This window comes from Armigeres subalbatus, chromosome 3 (assembly GCF_024139115.2).
Source record: "Armigeres subalbatus isolate Guangzhou_Male chromosome 3, GZ_Asu_2, whole genome shotgun sequence".
NCBI lineage: Eukaryota > Metazoa > Arthropoda > Insecta > Diptera > Culicidae > Armigeres > Armigeres subalbatus.
This window is the reverse complement of record NC_085141.1, coordinates 103,100,637-103,128,203: the sequence shown is the minus strand read 5'-3', so window position 1 is coordinate 103,128,203 and position 27,567 is coordinate 103,100,637. Positions and strand designations below refer to the sequence as shown.

Here is a 27,567-nt window from a genome sequence, read left to right as displayed (position 1 = left end):
TTTTCAGACAATTCAAGCATAGTTTAGCAATCAGAAGTGCATTTGAATTTATACACAAGTTATACATTAAAACGGATACGTTAAATTGAAAAGAAATAACATGAGAATTTCTAGCTTTATTCAGCATTTGTTGTGGGTTTATTCTTCACCAACCAAGCAAATACATTTCTTCGTTCCCCTGCAACATTCAATCCTGCGAGAACGCCATGGCAGAACAGTTTTCCGGAATTCCAACGTCAACTGCAGCCATCCTAGAGTACTTTATCATCACCAGCTCGTAGGTGAAAATTACTGCTGCAATCTTTGGAAAAAAAGATAGAAAAAAATCCAATCAATTAACGCTTCCTATCACATTAATAGACCAGCTCACTGTGAACGATGTCTGATGGGTGAGATAGAAAAAACGGCTTCCGGAAAGTGCTCCGACTTCCGCTCGAAGCTGCCAGTAGTACCGTTCGAGCTGCCATTGTACAAGAACATTGAAAACGTTTAGATGGAAAGGATGAAGGTATGTACGCAGAACTTTTCCCCACACCATCATCGTCTGTCGTTAGACACCTACCTCTGAGCACCAAGCTTCGCTGGGAATGCGTTGAATCATCCGCAGGGCGGATCTTATCTCCCGATGTACCTCGGAAGCCGTCCAAAGTGTCGCCACGGTGCGTCCCGTGAAGAAGAAAAGTGAGTACCAAAAATAGATGAACGATATTGTGTATGCGTGGGGCCTGCGGAAAGTAAGAAGATTTTTCCGGCGTGGAAAATGTGGAAAGCAATCATAATTTACTGTCACTGGTTGATAGATGAAAACAAGTGCTTTTGATGTTTGTAAATATTTATCAACACCTCCCTAGTGCATTGGGGTCTATTTTGGCACAGAGATGATTTAAAAACGTTGCAGTTTTGTAACCAAAAGAGATAGGGTTTTGAATTTACAGACTTTTCCTAACTTTTAGAAATGAAAATTTTTGGGTGGTAACCAGCTTTCAACTACCTGCTCTAGGAACGCCACAACAAAAAGGGACAAATTGTGCATTAGCGGGTCAAAAATGACCCCAACTTGAATTCGCTCGGTTTTAAAGGAACATAGATTCTTAGGCCACCAACGAGCTGGAAACCGGCTTCATAGTGCTGGGTAAAATGCGCCATCGTGTGATTGGGTGGCAGCCAATCAACGCAAGGATGTTTAAGCCCACACGAAGGGAGATCCGACGACGAGAAAGAAGCGTTCTATGCGCAGCTGGAGCAAACATACGATGGATGCCCACTGCGGGAGGTCAAAATCGTCATCGGTGACATGAACGCACAGGTAGGAAGAGAGGAAATGTATAGACCGGTCATCGAAACGGATAGTCTGCACACCGTATCGAATGACAACGGCCAACGATGCATAAACTTCGCAGCCTCCCGCGGAATGGTAGTCCGAAGCACCTTCTTTCCCCGCAAAAATATCTATGAGGCCACATAGTGACCTCCATACCAAGGAACGGAAAACCAAATCGACCACGTTCTAATGGAAGGTAAATTCTTCTCCGACATCACGAACGTCCGCACTTACCGCAGTTCGAATATTGAATCTGACCACCACCTCGTTGCAGTATGCCTGCGCTCAAAACTCTCGACGGTGTACAACACGCGTCGAAGTCGGACGCCACGGCTGAACATTGGGCGGCTACAAGACGGTAGACTAGCCCAAGAATACGTGCTGCAGCTGGAAGTAGCACTCCCAATGGAAGAGCAGCTAGGCGCAGCGTCTCTTAAAGATGGCTGGAGAGATATTCGATCCGCCATCGGTAGCACCGCAACCGCAGCACTTGGCACGGTGCCCCCGAGGAAACGAGGAGAAGAATGCATCATGGGCGAGATTACTGCAACACCGCACGAGGGCGAACGAGGCACGATACAAACGGGCGCGGAACAGAAAAGACTCGATTTTCCGGAGGAAAAAGCGCCAGCAGGAAGATCGAGACCGTGAAGAGACGGAGCAACCGTACCGCGCTAATAACACACGAAAGTTCTATGAGAAGTTGAACCGTTCAGGTAAGGGCCACGTGCCACAGCCCGATATGTGTAAGGACATAAACGGGAACCTACTTGCAAACGAGCGTGAGGTTATCCAAAGGTGGCGGCAGTACATCGAAGAGCACCTGAATGACGATGTGGCAGACAACGGTGGCGGTATGATAATGAACCTAGGAGCACGCGCGCAGGACATGCGACTTCCGGCTCCGAATCTCCAGAAAATCCAGGAGGAGATCGGCCGGCTGAAAAACAACAAAGCCCCTGGAGTTGACCAACTACCAGGAGAGATATTTAAACACGGTGGTGAGGCACTGGCTGGAGCGCTGCACTGGGTGATTACCAAGGTTTGGGAGGATGAGGTTCTGCCGCAGGAGTGGATGGAAGGTGTCGTGTGTCCCATCTACAAAAAGGGCGATAAGCTGGATTGTAGTAACTAGCGCGCAATCACATTGCCGAGCGCCGCCTACAAGGTACTCTCTCAAATTTTATGCCGGCGACTAACACCAATTGCAAGAGAGTTCGTGGGTCAGTATCAGGTGGGATTTATGGGTGAACGTTCTACCACAGATCAGGTGTTCGCCGTACGTCAGGTATTGCAGAAATGCCGCGAGTACAACGTGTCCACACATCATCTATTTATCGACTTCAAGGCCGCATATGATACAGTCGATCAGTACCAGCTATGGCAGCTAGTGCACGAAAACTGATTTCCGGATAAACTGATATGGTTGATCAAGGCGACGATGGATCGGGTGATGTGCGTAGTTCGAGTTTCAGGGGCATTCTCGAGTTCCTTCAAAACGGGCAGAGGGTTACGGCAAGGTTATGGTCTTTCGTGTCTGCTATTCAACATCGCTTTGGAGGGAGTAATACGAAGGGCAGGAATTGACACGAGTGGTACGATTTTCACGAAGTCTGTCCAGTTATTTGATTTCGCCGATGACATTGCACAGTGGTGCGTTTGGCAAAAATCGTGAACTTTCTTTTTACCACTTCAGGGTGTTTATTTTTTTAACTTTCTTTTTACCACTTCAGGGTGTTTTTTTTTTGCATCGGTGTCTTCGAGAATAAATTTAACAAAAATATGGCACATCGAATGACGGATAGTTGTAGTTCCAATTTTTGCCACAGGTGGCGCTGCAAAATGTAGCTTCTTTAATAAAGATTTTTAAATATGGTGTCTTTGGCAAAGTTGTAGTGCAATTTATTATGAATTTTATTGCTGAAGACACCGAGTGTCTTCATCGAATCGATTCGATTACTTCGATTAATCGATGCATTGTTGTGATAATCGATTACTACCCAACGATGAATTTAATCAAATAAATGTGAATTGATGGAAATAACTGAATCTATCTCCCTAAAGTGCAATTTTGACCTTCCTTATGTGCTTTTTGCTACATTTTATAATACACGAGAAAGGCACCATCACCGCTAGGTGAATTATTTTGATTTTTTACTTAAAATTAGTAAGTTTTAAATATAATCAACCCACTTTCGAGTAGTTTTGGCTTTTCGCCTACAACAGCGGTTCTCAACCTGGGGTACATGTACCCCTGGGGGTACCTTTGCTGGTTTCTGGGGGTACCTGAGACAAAAATGCGTAATGGCGGACGTTGTATTAAAATTGCAAAGAATACTAATGTTAGGAACTGTTTTCGAATACGCTTAAGGTGATTATAGAATGAAGCTCGTGGTGAATTTCAAATTCACCACACGTTTATTTACACGGATAAAAATAGAAAAGCTGAATAACTTTAATTATAATCTAAATCCATATTCAGTCTATCCACTCATTGCAATGCTTAATTGAACAATAAGCTTCGAATGAATAACTCGATTTTAATCTTTTGGAATGATTATTAAATTTGTATCTAATGAAGATTAAACGTTATTTATTTAACTTAACGATCATTCCTTTACAAAACAAAATGGAAACAGCATTTAGTTGAAATGAAAACATGTTGATGTTTCAATATTTGAAAAAACATATTTTATTCTTTAAATAATCTTCAGTTTTAAATTTAAATGTACGTCACTTGCACTATAGTGATGTGATGTGATCTTATAAATATAACAGCAGCATTGCGACGGCTACCGGTTGGAGCGAGATATTCATCATCACTTTAGACGCGAGATTAGACGCCACAGAGAATTTCACTAGCTGCCGAATTATCTGTTATAGTTTCCCCAGGAACAGAGCTTCACGACTAGGGCATTTATTTCAAAGAGTTGATCGCTGATGAGCATAAGGTCCGAGGGTCCAAAAAGTAGAGTTTTACTTTCGAACGATATAGTTCGCCGTTATTGTAGCTACTGGTGGCGAAGCGACGCCTGAATCGGGACCTTGGGATAAAAAACTGAAAGACTGAAAGCGTAAACTGAAAAAGCTCATCAGCATTTTCAGGAGAAATAAATAACTTCCCGGATAAAAATTAACATTAACTTGTATGACATAACCCATTGAAATACATTAGATTGTGTGGTAAGCAATACAAACCATTGTACGCTTATTGTAAAATTTTCGCGGTTGTAAACTATCTTTATTGTACTTACATTAAAAGTACAGTATATTTAAATGTTACCCATACATTCTATTCCTATATTTTTATTGTTCGCTTATGTTTAGTATTGCCCATCCAAAACCTGAACAAATTATAAAAGTATTCTGTATGGATGATCAGGAAATCCATCCTTAAAAAAATAACATAATTCTAGAATATTTCACTGATTTATTTATTGATGAAATTACAATTGAAAACAATAAAACAACAATAGCTTTGCTTATAAAATGAAACAAAAAATAATCCCGCTTCTCAAGTATATATTTTTATATTGCAGGTCTGGAAATGTTATGTAATAAAAATTTTAATTAAAAAAATTAAAGGGAACCAAAACTTTTGCTTATCATTTCACTCGGAGAATGGATGGATTCATTTGAGCGTGTACAGTTTTGTTTATAATTAGTAGAAAGACAAAAATAATGAAACTGTATGGTGCGAGGCGGCAATGTCCCAGTGGGGAATGTAATGCCAATGAAGAAGAAGAAGATGGTGCAGGAAGTGTCATTTTCACCGTTTCTGGTGCTGGGCAGGCGGTAAATCACTGGCTTCTGAATCGAGGTAAATATTTAAAGTGTTATACAACAAAAGTTCAATGTACAGTCGCAGTTCGCTGCTTGGGTCACAACCAAGGTCACAACCTCGACCCAACTAACGAATTCTATTTTTTAGTTAGTTGGGTCAACTGACACCAATTTGAACTTGTGCATTCCAATTTGAATATCACAAATGATGTCCAATGACGTCAAAACTCATTTTCGGCATTTGCATTGAATTTTGATGTATGAATGCTTTTTAGTTAGGCCATGGCCCAATCGGCGGAAGCCAAAATGACCCATGTATTAAAAGCCCAACCAGTGAATCACGACTGTAATGCACGCAGTGGTTCATCCCGATCAACAAAAAAATTCAGTGTTATCATCATAACATCTGATGATATTGAAATCTTTAAAGTACCTTTAAGAGGGTCCATAATTTCCATCGCCAAAGCTAATTGAAACATTTTTGGTAACTTGTTCCTTTTCAGAAATCAAGCTTATGATAAAATACTGCTGCTCGCTGCCTTCACTGATTCAAGACCGTCCAGTGGCTATCATTGGCCAATCTCACCAACGGGAGATATTTTTTTTCGTTTCTTCTCGACGTACATTTTTTAATAAAACTGACATTCTTTTATAATTTACATTTTCACAGGTTTTTATCTATATTCAACTATAACTTCGATTCACCTATGCAAGGAAAAATAAGCCATTGCAGATAAATCGAATTCCCTTCTCTGGTAGCAGCAGTTACGGCTTATTTAGCGAGTATAGCGGACTGCGTCATCGCCGACTTTCAGCGTTTATGCACCCGTGTCCAAGTAACAGCAAAGCAAGTTAAAATGAGTAAAAATTAAGTTTGAACTTGATTAAAATTTAATTGAAAATAAAATAATTAGTAAAACAATTAATTGTATTGTATTTTTGTTGTAATATTGGAGTATAATATATTCTAAATCCTACTGTAAAGCAATAGAAAAAGTAATTGAAAACATTTAGAACACAATGTTTTCTATTGTTTTGTTGCTCGAAATCATCCCATTGAAGAACCGTAAAATCCATTGTTTTGCTCTGAATTTTGTATGGAAAATATTCGATTTTTTTATTGTAAAGATACATAACAACCCCCCTCTTTTATTGTAAAAGTCCCATTTACCATTTATTTTATCGTGGAAAACCATTATTTCTCATGTGAATTTATTGTCTAAATTCCAATAAGGTACCCCGGGGCAAGTGGGACCTAAAAAAACGCTAGTTCAGCAAAATCGCTAAAGCATATTTAGAAAACAGGGTATTTCAATACATTAACCACGGATACATCATTATATGCTTCCGTTGTTGAAGTGTAGACGTGTTGTAAGTCATTTATTCAGTTACAAAAATATTGGTAGTGACATAAATAAATTTACCTGCGGGACCCACTTACCCCTTCAAACGGGGCAAGTGGGACCTATTCTGCTCTATACTGTCGAATGAAACTAATTTGAAAAATGTAGATATAATGCTCATGTAATTTCTGAGTTGTAGTATTTCAGACCATGGATGGAGGTTCATTGCTGGTCAGACTTTTGTTTTTGGCAAAATAAAGGGATTGCAATGTTAGCAGATATAAAATCAAGACAACAGCCGGTTTACCGTTTAATTGTCTGTTGTCTGGCTTTACATTAGCTTACTTTCTTACCGAATGTGTTAGATGGAAGAGATAAGCAAATCTTTGTTCACTTTTCGAATGAATGTTTCTCTGTTTAACACAAATTATTACATAACTTAGAACCTCAAAAGGAACGTTTTTATTCAGGCGGTGTTGTAAATTTGTAATAGAACGAAATAGCCAATTTATGTCTTAAGCACCTAATTTATCTTAAAATCTGTTAATCTGATGCGAAGTTTAAAAATAAACAAAACACAAGACAAAACCTGTTGATCTATTGTAGAATAAGTAGATTGTTTGCACTGTAAACGAAAATTTTTGCATAGTTATTACCATTGCTTTTTCCATGAGGGAGATAATTTTCAGAAAGTATAATACACATTTGGTAAATCAACTGTACACTACTTCTTAGCAACTAAACCAACGATATTAACTGCATTTGATTCAGATCCATATGATATATGAGTGTCGAAGTTATTTTTTACTAGACAACAATCTAAAAACAGGTAAAATGGCTCAATCAAAAATGTTGTTCAAATATGTCCCACTTGCCCCAGGTATGTTAAAAATCAAGGGAAAGTGAAAATTGCAGATTTTGGCTTTATTCAAAACTTTTAAATTGTTTTTGATGTCACGCAATTATTTAATTGCTCAAAATATTCACTTTCCACATCAATGATGAATTCAGGAACGACTATTTTGTTGGAAATCCATTGATATAAAATAAAAGTGATGGATTTTGCCGGTAGTTTAGAGTCATGATTAAACAATAACATTAGTATGGTGCCGCAAATGGTTTTGATTCCAAATTTTTTTGTGTCAGGCGAATTCGTTGATAATTTTGCTTCATCTTTCTAGCACATTGTTACCATTAAAAATGTTCACCGATTAATCGGCAGCCATAGTACCCACTTACCCCGTATTTTCACTTGCCCCGGGGTAGCTTATATTCAATGGTAAAAAATATGTTTTAAATGGTGGTGCAACAATAAAATTTATTATATTTTAATGATATTTTTTATCCGGGCTACCTTTGCCAGCTCATGGCGCGCCTTTTAATATCAGGTAGAACTGGAAAAAATGAGTGCTCGTGCGTGTTAAATAATGTAGGCAACTTATAATTTGGAAAACTTAAGAAAAATGGAAACCTCAAGTCGCAAGATTAAAAAGGGTTTCTTTTGTTATGCAATTGGGAGGATTAAATCAGTGTTGAGAAACTCACTCATATGAGTAAAAATTCCTCACTCATTTCTCATTTTTTCCGTGAGTACTCACGCGTGAGTTACTCACGACCTGTGAGTACTCACAAGTAAGCAAACGTGGTTTTGCGTAAAAATTTGTGGTATGAATTTATGAAAAAAACTAAAGAAATTGCTAATATATTGAGAATTACTATCAACATGTTAATTAATTGCATAATAATAATTTCGAAAGTATGTAGTGCAGGATTGTTACGACTGCGCGGATTTTAGGCATATGGCGCGGTTTTAGTTTCGAGTGAAAATTATATAAATAAAATTATGGATCTAAAATAATTGAGAATAAATGTGTTGAAGTTAATGTTGAGATAAAATTTACGTTTGAAATCAATGTTTATACATGTTTGCCTTTTTCGTACAGTGATATATTCACTTAAAACACGATTTTTAATAGAAGGCCCCGATACTCATTGTGGTTAATACCAATTGACGAATAGAGAGAATAGAGAATGGCGGGGTAAATCTGCGGTACGATGAGGCACGTGACCCACCAAATTAAATATTTTTTTTTTTTCTGAATTTCGATTATATAGGCTAGATGTACCAGTTGTGGCTGTAGCACCAGTTGTCGCACTAGTGCTTTATATGCCAAATCAAATCACCGCCAACCAAGTTCATATCGATAGAGGGTATTCATATGATACGATAACACCTTTGATCTCCTCCAAAACAAGCAAAACATAATTGTAAAAATTGATTTTGTTTAATTTTTGACGTCCTTTGCACCAGTTGTCGGTCCAGTGGTCCCAATTTGCCCAATCCAATGGGATTTGCCAAATAAGGAACCAAAATTAAGAATAGTGCCATAACTGGTGCATGTGTTCCTATTATGGATTGATCAATTTTGAGGATTATAACACATTTTATTGTAGTTTTCACAGCTGTTCTAAGGAGCAGGAAGTAAAACCTTTCGCGAAGGTATTAGCCTTGCCCTGGCTATTTAGCCTAGGTTTAAGCGCCTATGCTCGCTCTCTGAAACGATAAAGAGAAGAAAAAAACCTCCCTCCCACGCTCCCCCGTATAACTTTCTAGTTTAAATTATGAATTTTTTTTTATCATTAGATGATTCCTATGATGATACAAATATAAATAATACGTAAAGTCTTCATACAATGATGTCAATTTTGCGAAAGTATCAATAGTCGTATCAATAGTATAGAACCATTTGTTGACATTTTAAATTCCGTATTCCTATAAACCAGCGGTTCTCAACCTTTTGCTTGGAAGGTACCCCTTCGATCTTTTATATTCATGGAGGTACCCCCATTTTTTCACTGTAAATGAAAATAAGCGTAACTCATAAGATAGGATACGGAAAACGGTTCTGGAAACTAACACAACTTATGGCTCGCCAAAATGTTGTCTGAAATCTTCGTTATTCCGGAAAACTTTTCATTCAGATTATACATCAAGCTTCCTGTAAGACTTTGATGACATTTGGAGGCTCTTGAAAGGAAGCTTCCAAGCCTTCTAAAGTAAGAGTCCCGATCCTCTTTTGAAGGAAGGTTTCCAATTCTCTCGAAGGAAAGCTTTCGAGCATCTTGTAAAAAGGATTCCAAGCCTCTTGAAAGGAGGCTTCCGAGCCTCTTGAAAGGAGGTTTTGCACATCTTGAAAGTGCGCTTCTGAGCCTCTTGAAAGCAGATTTCCTAGCTTCTTCCGAGCCTCTTGAAAGGAGGCTTCCGAGCCTCTTGAAATGAGGCATCTGAGCCTATTGAAAAAGGCTTCCAGCCTCTTGAAGGAGGCTTCCGAGGCCTCTTGGAAGGAGGCTTCCAGGCCTCTTGAAGGGAGGCTTCGAGGCCGCTTGAACGGAGGCCTCCAGGCCTCTTGGAAGGAGGCGTCCAGTCCTCGTGAAAGGAGGCTTCCAGGCCTCTTGAAAGGAGGCTTCCAGGCCTCTTGAAAGGAGGCTTCCAGGCCTCTTGAAGGAGGCTTGAGCCTCTTGAAAGGAGGCTTCCAGGCCTCTTGAAAGGAGGCTTCCAGGCCTCTTGAAGGAGGCTTCCAGGCCTCTTGAAAGGAGGCTTGAGCCTCTTGAAGGAGGCTTCCAGGCCTCTTGAAAGGAGGCTTCCAGGCCTCTTGAAAGGAGGCTTCCAGGCCTCTTGAAAGGAGGCTTCCAGGCCTCTTGAAGGAGGCTTCCGAGCCTCTTGAAGGAGGCTTCCAGGCCTCTTGAAGGAGGCTTCCAGGCCTCTTGAAGGAGGCTTCCGGGCCTCTTGAAAGGAGGCTTCCAGGCCTCTTGAATGGAGGCTTCCGAGGCCTCTTGAAAGGAGGCTTCGAGCCTCTTGAAGGAGGCTTCCAGGCCTCTCGAAGGAGGCTTCCAGGCCTCTTGAAGGAGGCTTCCGGGCCTCTTGAAGGAGGCTTCCAGGCCTCTTGAAGGGCTTCCAGGCCTCTTGAAAGGAGGCTTCCGGGCCTCTTGAAAGGAGGCTTCCAGGCCTCTTGAAAGGAGGCTTCCGAGCCTCTTGAAAGGAGGCATGATGGTTGTGTGTGCGTGTGTGTTTTTGTGCATGTGCGTGTGTGCTTGTTTGTGCGTGTGTTCGTGTGTGCGTAGGTTTAAGTTTGCGTGTGTTTTTGTGTGCGTGTGTTTGAGTGTGCGCGTTTGTGTATTATTATTATGTGTATTATAACAATAATATAAAGAACATGCAAAACAGTCACCATATCTTCAAAGCGAAGGGTTGTCATACTAATGGCGATTTGTTCAGATTCATTCCACTACATTTTGGTACAAGTGTGCATAGAGCGGCAAATTAGAATGGTATCAAGAATACTAAATTACCAATATAGTCCATTATGGCGCTACGGTGTCACAAAAGGTAAGCAACGTAGTAAAGAGACATTCCGAGGGGTGTCTCAACGTATGATGTAATATGCAATAGACCATGTCGAAATAAGGTAGTTGTTCCGTTATTAATGCTCTTATATCAATAACATTTGCAAATCGAACAATTTTGAGTTAATTTGTGTCGTTTTAAGCACTGCTGAATAAATCTCAAAAATTCTTTGTTGCTAATTTGGGTACAAGGAAATTCAAGGAGTGGTAATCCTAATATGCTAGAAATCGTGTTTTGATTTCTGAGTTTGGAAATAAAGTTTTGAAAAATGTAGTTCAAATAGTTGACAACTGTTGAATTTGTGTAATTTTTCAATTATTGCACCCCTTGACTATCGCTTTTGGGCCTTTTTAGACGCAAGATGCTGTCCGTTGCGTAACGTGGAGAGATTCACGAAGTGAACTATATTGTTAATCTACTATACATATCTGATGGTATTAAAAATCGTTTTTGATATAACGCACTTCAAGTGAAAATAGTCCCAATTTTAGTGATAAAAAATGAGATCTCACGTGTATTTGACACTAAATTAGTTCTGGGTCGTGCGGATTTAAGTTCAGGCTGCGTAAATGACGCGGATCTGGTTTTGGCCGGCGTGGGAAATATTTCAAGGTCCTCGTAACAATCATAATGAATATTTATTTAACATATCATTTATAATACGTAACATATGTATAACGTAACATTTATAATGAATATTTATTTGATAAAATACTTGATATACAACATTTTAGAGTAAAAACAATTGGCTATACAATCACATTTTAAAACTCGGCTTCTGAAAAAATAGTAAAACTTGAGCCACAGATAAACATACATAATGCATTGAACATTCATTTATCAAATTCATCGTCGTTCAAACACTAACGACATCTTCGACACTAACTTCAGCTAGCTGGATTAATCACGAACTAGGTGGCGATAGTGAGCAAACGTCAAAATAGAGTAAATTCGATGCACACGCCACGAGTGATCGATTGGCTAACTAATGATTATTTGAATTGTCCAGTAAATCAGTGAACGATGGAAATTTGTCGAGTGTAATGTCTGCTTGAACTAAATGATCGAACCACGTCTGGTGGTACAGAAATTTATTGAAAAATTTAAATAATATTGAAAGCTTTGACTATAATGTATGTCCCTTCTAGCTATTTTTATATTCGTAGTCTACGCACCCCAAACACAAACACCCACCAAAATATAAACACGCAACTAAACACAAACACGCACCCAAACATAAACACACAACTAAACACAAACACGCACCAAAATATAAACACGCAACTGAACATAAACACGCTACTGAACACAAACACGCACCCAAAACATGAACACGCACCTAAATACAAACATGCACCTAAATACAAACACGCAACTAAACACAAACACGCACCCAAAACACACACACACAACTCAACACAAACACACACCAAAATATAAACACGCAACTGAACATAAACACGCTACTGAACACAAACACGCACCCAAAACATGAACACGCACCTAAATACAAACATGCACCTAAATACAAACACGCAACTAAACACAAACACGGACCCAAAACATGAACACGCATATAAACACAAACACGCATCTAAATACAAACACGAGCCTAAATAGAAACACGCATCCAAAACACAAACACGCAACTCAACACAAACACGCACCCAAAACATAAACACGCAACTAAACTCAAGCACGCACCTAAACACAAACATGTACACGTATATTTCATGATCTTCAATTGTCTTAGGAAATTCGCATTTTCAATTATTGCTAAGGTTAGCAAGTATATTTTTAAATACACCTATTTCCTCACTTACTCGCCAAAAAAAATCGAATGAGTAGTTTTACTCACTCAGGCGTGAGTTTACTCACGCGTGAGTGCTCACCATACCTGTGAGTACTCACGCGTGAGTAGAACTGGTTCAACTCATATGAGTGAGTGAGTGAGGATGGAACGAACCATGCTCACTCATTTCCCAACACTGGATTAAATTCAAAATAAGCATTGCAAATGCTTAATTCATAAGCGCAGAAAAGATTAAAAGTAGGAAAAGGTTGAAAAGGGATAAATAATAAGCTAACTAGCTTTCTCATTTTTCTCCGTGTACATACATTTCCAAAAGCCCAAATCTGGCGTAATAGTTTTCGTTCAGTGCCGAAACTCAAATTATGATTGTTCAGCATAACTAAGCAAACGATCTACCATAATTTCAGTCCCATACGCGTTATGGTTCTTTAATCTCGTGCTCTTGAAAAAAATAATGGAAAAGCACGTGGTTTACAAAATGGCCGATTTCTGACTTTATTGTATAATCACCTTAACGACTGTAATTTTTCAGCTTATTCCGTTAACTTCCGGTAAGATTCCGAATATAACAGCATCTATACTTTCTGCTCGGCATATTTGTCGGTGTGCGACGTTAGGCATCAATAGGCATTAGGTGACGTTAGGCAGAAATAGGCATTAGGTGACGTTAGGCATCAATACATCAAGCACCCTTTTTTGTGTAAACAAAGTGGGAACGGTAAGCTACTTCAATCGAATTTTGGAATCAGTATCAACTTAACATAGCTGTTATGTACAGTTGCATATAACAAATATCGTCGTGCGGGGCTTCTTTTGACAAATCGTGGGTTACTTTGAACATTTTGAAGCAAGAATTGCAACGTAAATTACTATCAAATTTCCACTATCACCATTCGAGTGTCTTAATGATAGTTGGATGGCAACTTTCTGTTTCAAATTTGGTATCAACACTTCTATCATATTTTTAAGTACAAAAACAAAATATCTGAAAAGTGTGTCATAAATGAACAACTACTAATATCATTTCAATTCCTGGAATTTAGAACAGAATTCCAAAATTTCACTCAAAGTGCCATATTCTCAAAAAAATGTTTTATATTAATAAACATCATAATTTCGAAAAATTCCAAAAAATTTGAAAGTTTATTTTTATTTTTCAACGGCATCATATTCACATTAAGGCATTTTCGAATAGCAGCTCAGTGTTTATAAGGCACTTCTATGGTTATTAACTGTGATTTTTCAAAGCCAATCTATTATTTTTTGCATGCATACATCTTGAGGCTAACACGTTGAATTGAAACTCTTATGCCTAGGGATATTTAAAAAAACTTCCTAAGCCAGATCGGGAATTGAACCCAGCCGACTTCACCGTGGTCTTGCAGCGAAAGACTAACACTTTCACTATTGATGCAAGGTCGACTGTTACTTTTATATTTAACTTTACGACTACGCAGTCTTTATTAACAGAAACGGGTTTATTCGTTGCCGAACGTTTCAACACGGTGATTGTGTCTTCCTCAGTGAGTAATTATTTGTATCATTTCACGTCTAAGGTTTCGTCTGCACTGTCTGAACTGTTTTATGTTGGTACATTATTACGGAACACTACAAATCGGGATATCACAGTACTTGCAAATGGCGCTATTTCAGGAACTTTTTAATTTTTTGAAAACATCAAACATTTTTATTTTCATCGAAAACCAAGATCTAAATTCGTCGGTAACCCGATATTTTTTTTTTTGAATTAGTGCCTTTAGTTCAATTTTCATTAAAACAAGAAAGGGGTACCTTAAGCAATGCAAACGTCTGAAGGGTTACACATTGAAAAAGATTGAGAACCGCTATCCTACAATGTTATACGATTTGTATGACATATTGATTAGGCCGTTACAAATATTTTATTGAAATTATGTCCTACTGGTCTCCGAATAGTCAAGGGGGGGATAATAAAAAATAAATATTAAAATGAAAAAAAAAAACAAAAAACTCCTTGGATTTGTTAAAGAATGTTTTGAAAATCCTCAAAATTTACCAAATTTTATTTTGTTGCCCCCTCAAAATACGATTTCTGGTCAAAAAAATCCGAGGGGGGGAGACTGTTTTTAAATATTTGTATCGGCCTTATTGGTTTCGATATTACCGGAGTAAGGATACTCTGAAGTTGCACTTAATGAAATCAAAACCTTTGTTTTCACTTAAATAAATCAAAAAACGTACCCTTTCCCCATGCACACTCTTGTCCCACTCTACTCTTCGAGGAAAAATATTTCAAATTCCATAAAATGTAATTACTTCCTTAATTGCTTCTTTCAAATAATGATTTTTTTTTCGTGGTCTAACAAATATTTGGGTTATTTATAACCTTTTATTCAGTTTCAGTTATTTTCATGTTTAAAAGTGTCAAAGCAGAAACACAAAAAGTTGCATATAATCTCTCGTTGTCGCGCGCGTAGTTCTGTTCATATTATCAGAGTAGTTATTCGCCGTCGATTAAGCCTGAAAACAGCTGAAAACCAATTTGTGAACAGTTCCGACAAAATGTCAACAAACCTCAATATTAGTTCTTCGAGCACTACTTGTTGCAGCATTGGCGAGGTATCAAAGAAACGTACACTGCAAAAACTGCAATGATTTGTTTTATTTGGTTTTACACTTCGGTTATATGAATAAACGACAAATAAATTATATTATGCCAAACATAACCAGCATTTTTGTTACTCATGCTAAGTATCTATAACGCATATACCTACTATGTGTGAAAACAAATAACTAAAATTTATTAGTGTGTACATATAGATCGAATAAACAACAGTTTATGGAGAGGGAGATTGAAAATCAACGGGAGAAAATGGCGTTCCAAGCGCAGTTTGAAAAAAAAAGTGATTTTGATTTGCCAGCAGATATTTTCTTTGAGGGGTAAGTTTCATTATATTAAAAATGAAATCGTGCTATAACTTTACTATTATTCTTTCTAGGAATGCAATCAGACATCACGACGTTAATTTGTATCGCAAAAGATGAGCTGTATGAAGTAGCAGAAACCGAACGGGGAAGAAATATTCCGATGCTTTACTATCCGTAAGTGTAATATTCCAGCTGCTTTTGATCAAATTTAATCCGATTTTACATTTTCATTAACAGGAGCACGACATATTCGGATTTATCGGTGTGTATGTCTTCAAAAATACACGAATATCATGCAAGATCCTGAGCTACAGGATTCACAGAATCTTTTTGATGCGGAGGAAGAGGAGGAGACGACTGCTATGAACATCACTTGAATACTTTCTTGTGTGCATTCAGTAACGCTGGTGGTGTGTAAAGCTGAAATATTAGTTTAGGTAACTATAAACTATAGTAAATAAATATATAAATATTAAAAATATAAATCATTTTGTTTTAATTCTTGAAACTTTTCATTTGTGGAATAAAACCATATCCTCGACCCAGAGCCGTAGCGTGGACTCTCAGCGCCCTTGGCGAATCGTTTATTGGGCGCCCCTTTTTTACTAAGAGAATCAAATGTACGTAAATTTTACATTTGGAAAATAATTTGAATCTAAAAAACCTAAAAATATTTAATGGTTCAAACATACTTCAAGTAGCATTCGATACTCAGGGATGTATTGGAAGCTGATACCTGAAATCCACATAGAAGGATTGAACAAAACACCCTTAAAATGATTTGAAATTTTGTGATACTTTTTGACGCAAATGATGTAAGGAAAATGGAGAGCCGGGTTAGAATCTAATAAAAAGACTACGTTTTGATGTGTAGCCTCTATATCCCTAAAGAAGGTGACGAAATATAAACCGAAACGTCAAAAAATAGACGCAACAACGCTTTAGCTGCTTTATAAGACTGAGAGAGTCGATAAAAGTCATACAAAATTGAGCACAACAGTCGGAAGCATACCATTAAAAAAAAATTAGATATTTTAACAGATATCGGGGTCGAGGGAAGGAAGTTCAAAATCAATCATTTTTGCGTGATGCACTGAATGAATACTTCCTTTATGGTTTATGCAAGCATATGTAGTATATGTTCGGAAATGGTTAAAACAGTAAAGATTGCTTGTTTTGCTAAAAAAAATCCTATAAATTATATGAAAAAAAACTTACGTAAACCAAGATTTTTTCCCAAAACCAACGCACTGCTATATCTTGTTGGGTCAATAAAATCCAACTTTAAAGGGAGTCGGTAGATGCTCAGACTCGCAATCGGTCCTATTCGAATCAAGGAAAATCTAGCTCTGAAATGGGCCTGGTTTGGAACTACTATTGGACATATGTGGTTGGATTAATAAAACTCCATTCTAGGGTGAGGTGACCTCGTGAGATTGCCAGAATCGCTATCGGATCTAGTCGATTCATGAAAAAAGTTACACTAAAGTGGATTGGTCGAAGCGGCCTTCGGGGTTCGCCATCTGGGGTAAGCCTTTGGATGATTTGGAAATACCATTGGACCTAGTTGGGTCAATGAAATGAGGTAGGTTTGGAGGAGTTGGTTGGAATCGCCATTAGACCTCGTCGGATCAAGTGGGTTGGTTGGTGGATGAAGTCAACATCGGATCTATTCAGATATAGGAAAATCCTATTCTGGATTGGGGCTGTTGCAACATGTTGGTAGTCTCGAGGCTCTTATACACATAGTTTGGTTAATAGAATTAAACTCTGAAAAGATTTAGTTGAGGGCCGGAAACGCCATCGGAAACAGGAGCGTGAATGACAATATCCAACTCTCGATTTGATTAATATTAGGAAAAAGAAGAAAATTGTCCTACCAACAATTCTAACAAAGCAAATTTTTAGGAGTTATCGATATTCCTCGATACAGACGCCGATATAACTCTATGTTATTCGGACAACATGGAGTTTTTCCAAATTAAACAAGTATATCACTACTTCCAACCACTACTTCCTGATATCGATCATATTTGGTGAATCGCTTGGTTATGGATGTATTCCTTTGAAGGAACTCACATGGAAAAACTTAAACATTCCTTCACTATTCCCGTGGCCGTAATAGTAAAAAATTTACCAATCGCAATGTGGGTATCAAACATCATGATTTTCAAATATGTAACTTTATAAGATACTCAATTGCCTTTTTCAACCCAGTCCCATAGGTCCATGGGAATCCTGAATAGTAGTCAAAACTAAAACCAATCCATAAAGCATGTGGATGTGAAATAATGGAAAAAAAAATCATTGTTTGCTCTATAGATTACTAGATTACAGATCTCTGCCATATATCCATGGATCTTTGGACCAACCCATACTTGGTTTGATAATTACATGACCTCTAAGTAATGAAATTGTTCTATTTATTTTAGAGTAAACATTGATTTTGGCGCCCCCTGAAGACTGGCGCCCTTGGCGGGGGCCAACCTGGCCAACCGCACGCTACGGCGCTGCCTCGACCATATCCTTGCCCCACATTGGAATTATAAATCTGTTTCATATGATTTATTTGATTCAACAAATTTAAAATATTAACCGATAAATAAACTTCATTTTTGATTTAGTATAAAATTTATGTGTGGGCACAAATAATTATGATAAAAGCAGAAAGACAAATGGTTATATGTGTCACACATAGACAGCATTTGTATAGACAAATTGCTGAAAAATATATGTGCGAAACATACAATCGATATGGATAATTTTCTCAGTGTAGATTTCGTGATATTGCTTACGAATGTATTGCTACCGAGAACGATAAAGCGTTCTGTCGCATTAACGCAGCAGGCAGCTGTAAGTATTTCCATCCTATCTATGTCGTGCCGTGCTTTGACTCTGGTAATCTCATCCGTCACATCCGTGGAGAACATCCTTACGAAGCCAAGGAACGAGGCCTTTGCCATAATGAAAAAGCTCAAACAAAAAAAAACATAATATATTATATTCCCAAAAAAGCGGATGGTGCCGATTGATCGTAGGGTTATAATAGGGTACTGCACGGACTTGTCTCTTTCTCGCTGCAAAGAAATTAGAAAACAACAAGGCCAGTAAACGTCAAAATTTATGAGGAACGAAAAAGAAAGAGATGGATTGATTGAGGCACTAATCCGGCTCGTCACAGACAACAGACTGCAAATTGCGGCACTTGATTGGGAAGGATTCAGGATGCTTTTAGATCCATTATGCCACAGGTATGTTTATTATTATAGATTAACTTCTTTGAAATAAGTAGGTAGAAGAATCATTTGAGCAGCACCCCCTACCCCTGTCCGCTATGTTTATTATTCGGCACATAACAATGAGGGACCGACTGTTTACTTCGATGACATTTACTTCTAGGGTGCAGCAGCCGTAAAAAGTGTAGACAACAACCTTCCGTGCACCATGTTTACGGTACTCGTCACTGAGTGGCGATACCGGCGTCTCTATCCGTGTTGTTAAGCCTGCTACTCTATGTTCTGAGATTTTCACAATTTTCACCATGAGCTCATGGAAGAATGGTAGTTGGAAATCGATTAAATGTATGGGAAAATCAAGTATTTTGCAAATTTATGGAAAACGGTGGTGTTTTAGAAGAAAGTAGTGATAAGGAATGAAGTATGAGGTGAAAATATTATCTCCTGCACTTAGTTTGCACTGATAAGTAGTCTAATAGTGATGAAATTTCGATTTTACTACCATTGAAAAAACGCCATCTCTTGCATTAATCGTTTTGGCTGATACCTTATTGAATTACAGTAGACGTTCGATAACTGCAAGTCATTTAACTGCAATGCTTTTTAACTGCAATTCGATAGTTGCAACAGTTTTGCAGTTATCGGACCGCTAAACTTCAAACTGATGTCAAACTCAATGACAGCTGCATTGCGCTGCACATTTAGATGCAATTTTATTGCATCTGACGTCGATTGACAACCGTTTGACGTCTAGAATGCGTTGCAGTTATCGAACGGCATTCGTTAACTGAAAAGTAAACATTTTGCAGTTATCGAACGGCTACTTTGTTTTTCATCAAAATAGTCCAATAGTCCAATATGGGGTCTGCAATAGCCTTTCGAGCCTAGGATAGGATGTGACAATTGAATTGCGACTGCCTTGTTGTTTCCTCAGTCGATTGCTTCGACGAGGTGGTGGCCAGTGCTTCCGAATATTTTTTTGGCAAAATCCGCCAAATAATATATATAAAAAAAGTAATATTTTCTCGTTCATTTCTTCCATGATTTGTCATAAAAGTTGTTAGGTACTATCAGAAAAAAGTTTTAACATAGAATTAGTTTAGTTTTACAGTGAAATGGGTGTAAAGTTGGTTATTAATGCTCCAAATCGACTGTGTTAAACAACCATAACCTTTTAGAATCATGCATACATAATTTGCAATCCATCATAAAATCATTTTATCCAAAAAATAAAAAAACTTTTGAATTTTGTCATAAATTTCAATTTAATTACCTACCAACAAGGTCAAGGTAACACCAAGCTGCCCTTTTGAAAATGTGATATCGCCGATCGACGTCAAGTCATTTTCACCCAATCAGCAACCGGTACGATTTGGACAGAAAATCGGTACAATTTTTATGACTAATTGGCACATCCTGTCCTAGTTTCGAGCAAAGACGTAGAATTGCCAATCCGGAGATCGCGAGTTCGATTCTCGGTCCGGTCTAGGATGTTTTCAGGTTGGAAACTTTCTCGACACCCTGGGCATAGTGTATCCATTGTACTTGCCACGCAAGATACATACTCATGCAATGGCGGCAAAGAAAGCTTTCAACTAATAACTGAGGAAATGCTAAGGGGCTGTCCATATACCACGTGGACAGGTTTTGGTCGGTTTAAGATACACCCTCCCCTAGCGTGGACAACTGCCTATATAAATTTTCAAAAATTTATATGAACCGTGGACATTAGCCATACACCCCGTCCCCCCTAAACTGTCCACGTGGTATATGGACGGCCCCTAATAGAATAAAGTTGAGAACCATGCCAAGTGTGTAACGAACCTTCGGGTCGTTACAATTATTGTAAATATTATGACTTAATTGTTCCTTTTTAACTGTTACTTAATTGTTTCATTCTTGTTAAATGTTCTTTCTGTTCATGAGTTAAGGTTAAATAAAATAAAATGAAAAGATAGTTAAATTATAAAAGTTATACCAGTCTAATTGGAAGAACAGATATTCACGATATCAGTTCATTCGCGTTCATGAGTCGCATGTCCCCTGGGGAAAAAATGGCTAATGAGCTCCAATCCTGGTGGTGAGATACCGTGGGGTTTAATTGCAGAAGCCACCCAAAATTGCTTGATCCCGCAAAAATTTGCATATGCGCTTCGGCGTGCATCGACCTGTTGGGATTCTTTTGAAGATTTGTTGACCTTTTCCGAAGTCCCTCTCACATGGACAGAAAGGTGGCTAACTTAGGCTGTTCGTGTGAAGAGATGCGAACATGCGCGAAAATGATTGTCATGAGCATGAGAGCAACCGTCGGTATCGCGAATTTACCTTCGTGATTTCCGGTGACAAAATTAATTCGGCGGTCAATCTGAGGATTATTGAAGTGATCAGATTCACTTCGAACTGATCCGTGGAAAAGGCAGGAGTGGCCCAAGTGTTCTCGCGCCGTGGTAGTTTGTGTAAGGTAAAGGCCACATTAAGTGTTTTCAATTAGTGAATCCTTTAAGAAATTAAATTTTAAAACCTTTCTCTCAGATAGCGTAGCTGATTAGTCGTGTGTGCAAAAGTTAAACGGTGTGTTATCGTGTGTGCTGGTGGTTGATAACGACAGGTAAATTGTGCAATTTATTGGTGGAAATATTGTGCTGATACGTGCAACGTGCAACGGCCGTTTCGTGTATTTAGATACGTGACCACGCACAATGGTCGGATTCGTCAAATTTCACGACATAAATCGATAACTCGGAAACTATCGGTGCTAGAGTTTTGACGTCTTCAGAAGAAATGATCTACAAGAAAAGATTTATTTTTGGTGTTAGTTGCCATTAGGGTGGCCCTTTTGTAATTTTTTTTTGTAAATCTATTTTTTTAACCTTTCGAGTTAGGAGATCATATTATTCTACAAAGTTATAGAGAATTTAATTCTAAGCATTTTTGCTTAATAAACATTTATTTTATCTCATATAGGTAATGTTTTATGACAAAATTACTAAATTTAGATAGGGTGGCTCCGAAAAAAATAGTTTTTAGCTTCCACTTTAACCAATTCAAAATATTTTCAAAAACTGTCTAAGCATCGCTTCACGGTCTTTGGAAAGCGCATCTTTTGGTTACATAAGATGGTTGATAGCTTCATTTTCAAGCATATTATAAGCGTTTTTTCATGAAAAAGTGATATTTTTCTGAGCATTCTACTGCAGTTAGTAGCAAATATTAGCAAACATTTCAATCGTATTCTAAAAGTATACATGCAGGCCCATCAAATCCATGGTATTTCATTTGTCCATCTTTGTCCACTTTTGTTTGAATATTATATTGATTTTGTATGAAAAATAAGGAATTCCATGTGAACACTTATACCATCTTTAGGGTTTTCCCAATATTCGATATAAAAAAGACAGAAACACAGTCTTCGACCTAGACAACGGACAGGACACATAATACTCAGTGGACCGGTGAAGAATTTTTCGATCACGAATAGTTCCCTTCTTATCAGGGCGGGAATCGAACCCATGCTCCATATCACATGCGTCTAGACGATTGACGTCGCTAACCGCACGGCCAAAACAGCCCACGAAGAATCGTTCTTTATCTAAAATATTTAAATCAACTCGTGTGGAAAAGTAGTCGAAAAAATCATTTTGACATTTTAACAACTGGACCGATTTTCAAGATATATAAGGTACATAAAATAAATGCTTAAGAGCGCTACTTTTGTGGCAAAAACCGAAACCATAAAATTCAAGTTGATTCGCAGAACCATTCCATTTTCGCAGTTTCTAAGTGAGGGTCTCCAATGACTACTGTGATTCCATGAACATTGATAATCGGTCTAGTAGTTCAAAAATTATGTTTTGAAAAAATATTTTTTCAAAAATGTTGATTTTTTCGACCACCCTGGATCGAGATTAGTGTATCGGACAAAACAAAAAAAGTGAATTTATTCATTTTAGAAAAAGAATGTTTCTACTTAATATTGCGTAAAACAGAGATATGGTATATGTGTTTTCCATGGAATGGCTGATTTTTCATACAAAAATCAATATAATTTTCAAACAAAAGTGGACAAAGATGGACAAATGAAATACCATGGATTTGATGGGCCTGCATGTATGCTTTCAGAATACGATTGAAATGTTTGCTAATATTTGCTACTACCTGCAGTAGAATGCTCAGAAAAATATCACTTTTTCGTGAAAAAACGCTTATATTATGCTTGAAAATGAAGCTATCAACCATCTTATGTAACCAAAAGATGCGCTTTCCAAAGACCGTGAAGCGATGCTTAGACAGTTTTTGAAAATATTTCGAATTGGTGAAAGTGGAAGCTAAAAACTATTTTTTTAGGAGCCACCCTATCTAAATTTAGTAATTTTGTCATAAAACATTACCTATATGAGATAAAATAAATGTTTATTAAGCAAAAATGCTTAGAATTATATTCTCTATAACTTTGTAGAATAATATGATCTCCTAACTCGAAAGGTTAAAAAAATAGATTTACAAAAAAAATACAAAAGGGCCACCCTAATGGCAACTAACACCAAAAATAAATCTTTTCTTGTAGATCGTTTCTTCTGAAGACGTCAAAACTCTAGCACCGATAGTTTCCGAGTTATCGATTTATGTCGTGAAATTTGACGAATCCGACCATTGTGCCACGCTGCTACGACGCCCGACAAACCACACCGAACCATCGAGGCCATTCTTGACCCCACCATCAGCTTACGAGGTTTTCCCGGGACACGCCGGAAGAGGGACGCGATCGCCAATCAACGCGCCCTAGGCAGGGCATCACCGAAGAGAGAAGAAGAAAAAGAGAAAGCAACCGTTTTTCCCTCCGTTGGTGACGACCGACGGACATCGACGCACGTGCCGCGTCGCGCCTTAGATGAGACCGTAAGTTTTCGATCCGGAGCAAAGCCATCCGTAGGCGACAACCGCAGTCGCAGCATCATCAGCTAGCCCAACCGCCGACCCGCCGGCAAACCGCGATGTAAAGTTCATCCGTTCAACCAACAGCAGTATCAACATCAACCACTAGGCAAGCCGCCGACCCGCCGGCGAACCGCGTGTAAGTTTATCGCCATCGTCCGCAAGTTCAACCATCACATGGACGCGCCGTCGTACTAGTCGTCGCGTCCATTCTCAAAGTGGATACTCCTTTCTTTAATCCATGCGCATGTGATTTTCCGCCGCAACATAGCCCATACTCCGTTTCTAGGCGATGAAATATGTTGGGAACAGATTACGCCCATTAGTTGAGGCGTTTGCGTAGCAAACGAGAACGTTGCACGTTTCTGTTGAGTGAACCGCACCAAGAGAGCACACACGATAGGAGGCTAGGGACCGACAAAAGATATTTTAGTTACTAGATAAAGATTGTCGCCTCGGTTCCCTTTGTTCTGCTGTCCGGAACATGTTGGGTGCCAAGCTGTCAAATCGTATGGATTTTCCTTCTTTGACATTTAGCTCCCCTATCCTCGCCAGCAAAAGATGTTCCGGACAGCGACGACAGCGACAATCTTTATCTAGTAACTAAAATATCTTTTGGACCGACCAATTAGGCATTAATGGGAAAGGTGTAGAATGGTAGAAGCGAAGAGACAGGCAGAAGATGAACCGAGAAGAACACTAGTGTTTGTAATTTGAAAGCTCCAATAAATTCTGGATAAAAGCTTCGCTGTACCTTTTGATGTCGTGAAACATTTCAATAAACACTGCAGACTGAAATCATTTGTATAGTGCTTGTTATTTGAGGTCCCGATGAAGTGAAACTGGTTGAGATTATTTAATGTAGTACGTTTCGTCTTAGTTATTTTTGTAGTAATTTTCTACTGGGGAGGTTGGCTCCGAAACCAACCGGGCAACTCTAAAATCCGACGCGATTGGTTTTGAGGGAAAATTTGGTCGCTTTACCAGTGATGATAAACCCCCTCCACACAGTTTCATCACTGGCCGGCGGTTGTAATTAGGTAACTGGCAATTATTTTATTAAGCCGTTACTAGTAGCGTCCTTCACGACGCAATTTAAGTTAGCCACCTATCTTCCATACTTATTGGGAAAAAAAGGAACCTTCGTCCTTAGAGGGTCTCAAAGGTCGGGCACATTTGAACACGGTCGATGGTCTCCTACGGGAGTGGTAGCCATCGTTAAGCCATCGTACGTAAGTACCTAAAAAGGGGAAGACGGTCCGGCGTACGGTTATAAGTTCCAGTTGGAATGAAAAGCCATTAAAGAAAGAAAGAAAGAGTCCAATTTTCATACTTATGAATAGACAGACCAAAACAATAAATTTGACATTAAGGGTACCGAAAAAACTGTTTATGTGAAATCCGGGTTACAATGGTTGAATTAATGTTCATCACAATAGCTGTATAGATAGCAGTCCCTCTAACGTTCTACTACTTCTGTTTCTATTGTTATATTATATTTTGAAGTTGAAGAACAATCGTGAATAGCCAACTAATTATCAATGTCATTGATTGATGTTACCTAAGCAACTTAGAATACTTGATTTTGCAGTCATTTGTGATGATGACATTGTACACTACATGACAGCATAGATTTGGAAAGAAATGAGTCGAAATTACCAACTAATGTAACACCTATGAGAATACTTATAACGCTTATAAAACCGGTAATTCTCTACGGGCACGAGACCTGGACGATGCTCGTGGAGGACCTACGCGCACTGGGAGTTTTTGAAAGGGAAGTGTTGCGTACCATCTATGGTGGGATGCAGATGGCGGACGGTACGTGGAGGAAGCGAATGAACCACAAGTTGCATCAGCTGTTGGGAAAACCATCCATCGTTCACACCGCAAAAATCGAAAGACTGCGGTGGGCCGGGCACGTAGCCAGAATGTCGGACAGTAATCTGGTGAAAATGGTTTTCGACAACGATCCGACGGGAACAAAAATGCGAGGTGCACAGCGGGCAAGTTGGATCGATCAGGTGGAGAACGATTTACGGACCCTCCGCAGACTGCGTGGTTGGCGAAGTGCAGCCATGGACCGAGCTGAATGGAGAAGACTTTTATGTGCAGCACAGACCACTCCGGCCTTAGTCTGATAATAAATAAAAAATAAATGAGAATACTCACTTTAAGCTGTGCAAAAACAGGTAACATATCAGGAAGATATTGTTGACACAGGAACTTATGACCAATACTGAGTACGTCTTATCTACGCTTTCCAAGAACTCACTCAGTATAACGTAGTGCTCTCGTACTTCCACCCAAAATGAACTACTGGGAAGCACAACTCCACCACAAGAAGCTTCAACACGCCAGAAAAACTGCCTGTAGCGGGTTTTAATGTACACACTGACAACCATGATAAGAACATCCTGATATGTCCACGCCATCGTAACCGCAAAGGTAATATACTGCAAGATGAACAATAGAATTATTTAATCATCTCATGTATGATTGACCTTATGTTTTGGCTTACTCGAACGAAAAGCAAAACCGGAACGTTGTACGGCATCCAGTTGAAAATATAAGAATAGTTGCGGTGGGCGTAATTCTCAATTGTATTGGAGTACAGCCATCTACAGCGAAGAGATTCCCGGTACTGAGTGTACACATGGACGTATGCAGCCATGCAATGCTCCACTGAAATCCGTTTTAGAAATTCGCAATAGCATCTTTACTATAGTTTAATAAATATTCTTACCAATTGCTAGTGCCATCCAAAACACCGCCAAGGACCAGCAAGTGTATTTCCAGCGAACTTTGAGAAGGTTGTAGGGCCATGTCAACCATATCCGCTCAAGCTTGTCCACCTCTAGGATAAACCGCTTCCAACCAAGAGCTATGTGGACTGTCAAACTGGTAATCATTGCCGTATCGATGAAGAAATACGCCCAAACGACGTTGGAAAAGTTAATTCCGGTGCGGGATAAACGACGAATCTCGACCGTTGCCATAAGGAGCGCACAGGATATAACGACAACACTCCAAACCGCTCGAACGGACGTCCACCGGAACTGTAGTGTGGCGGAAGACGGTCAGGTTGCTCCCAAAATCGGAAACATTCCCAGAAACTGTGCCGGCACAATGATTGGCCGCATCACGTGGTGAAAGGTGTCCTCGGTCATGATCACTGACAGTATACGGTTCAATGCTTGAGTGCGATTATAAACTAAATCGTTTTCGCCATAAATTACTGTTTACAGGGGATAGTACGCAGCTATCCATTAGCCCAGGGGGATAATAATCAAATATTCAGCACAACAGAACTGTTCTGGTAGGGCTAATCCGTTGAACACTGGATACTTTTTCTCTTTGTTTTGTAGAATCATTAAATGGTTGATTCACTTCTACTTTCTTCTGTAATTATCGTTGATAATAATTATAGCCATCATATGCGGTTAATGCTTGATGGTAGAGAAAGAGGCATTGAACGATTCAAGGACATTTTTCTAGATCTGTGCTTTTTGACCTTCCTGGGTAAAATCTGAATGTTAAGGTAAAATCAATGTACAGTCTACCCCCGCTAATCCTAAAAATGTATAGCCGGACTATCGAGGTTTCTGTCGTTAATCCGACTGTCAAATCTATACAAATGAACCAAAACAAAATTACAGCACAAATTTGAAAACTGACAGCATAATGCGTTTAAATGGGTGTTGATTTTAATCCGGAAAATTCTGAATTAGCGAGGTCCGGACTAACGAGTCGTCGGATTAGTAAGGTCCAGATAAGCGGAATGATACTGTAGTTCTTGGGTTCCTCAGCAATAGATGATCGTGAGG

The 27,567-nt window shown here is 38.8% G+C and overlaps 1 protein-coding gene across 1 annotated transcript; it reads right to left on the bottom strand.

Annotated features, from left to right (window-relative positions):
- Nucleotides 1-113: 113 nt before the first annotated feature.
- Nucleotides 114-26,983, bottom strand: LOC134224546 (gustatory receptor for sugar taste 64a-like). The gene is made up of 6 exons (XM_062703926.1): nt 26,487-26,983; nt 26,262-26,425; nt 25,913-26,196; nt 563-725; nt 371-460; nt 114-301 (listed from the first exon to the last, which is right to left on the bottom strand). The coding sequence occupies exons 1-6, from the start codon at nt 26,737-26,739 to the stop codon at nt 188-190; spliced, it is 1,068 nt and encodes a 355-aa protein (XP_062559910.1). The 5' UTR covers nt 26,740-26,983; the 3' UTR covers nt 114-187.
- Between the last annotated feature and the right edge of the window lie 584 nt (nt 26,984-27,567).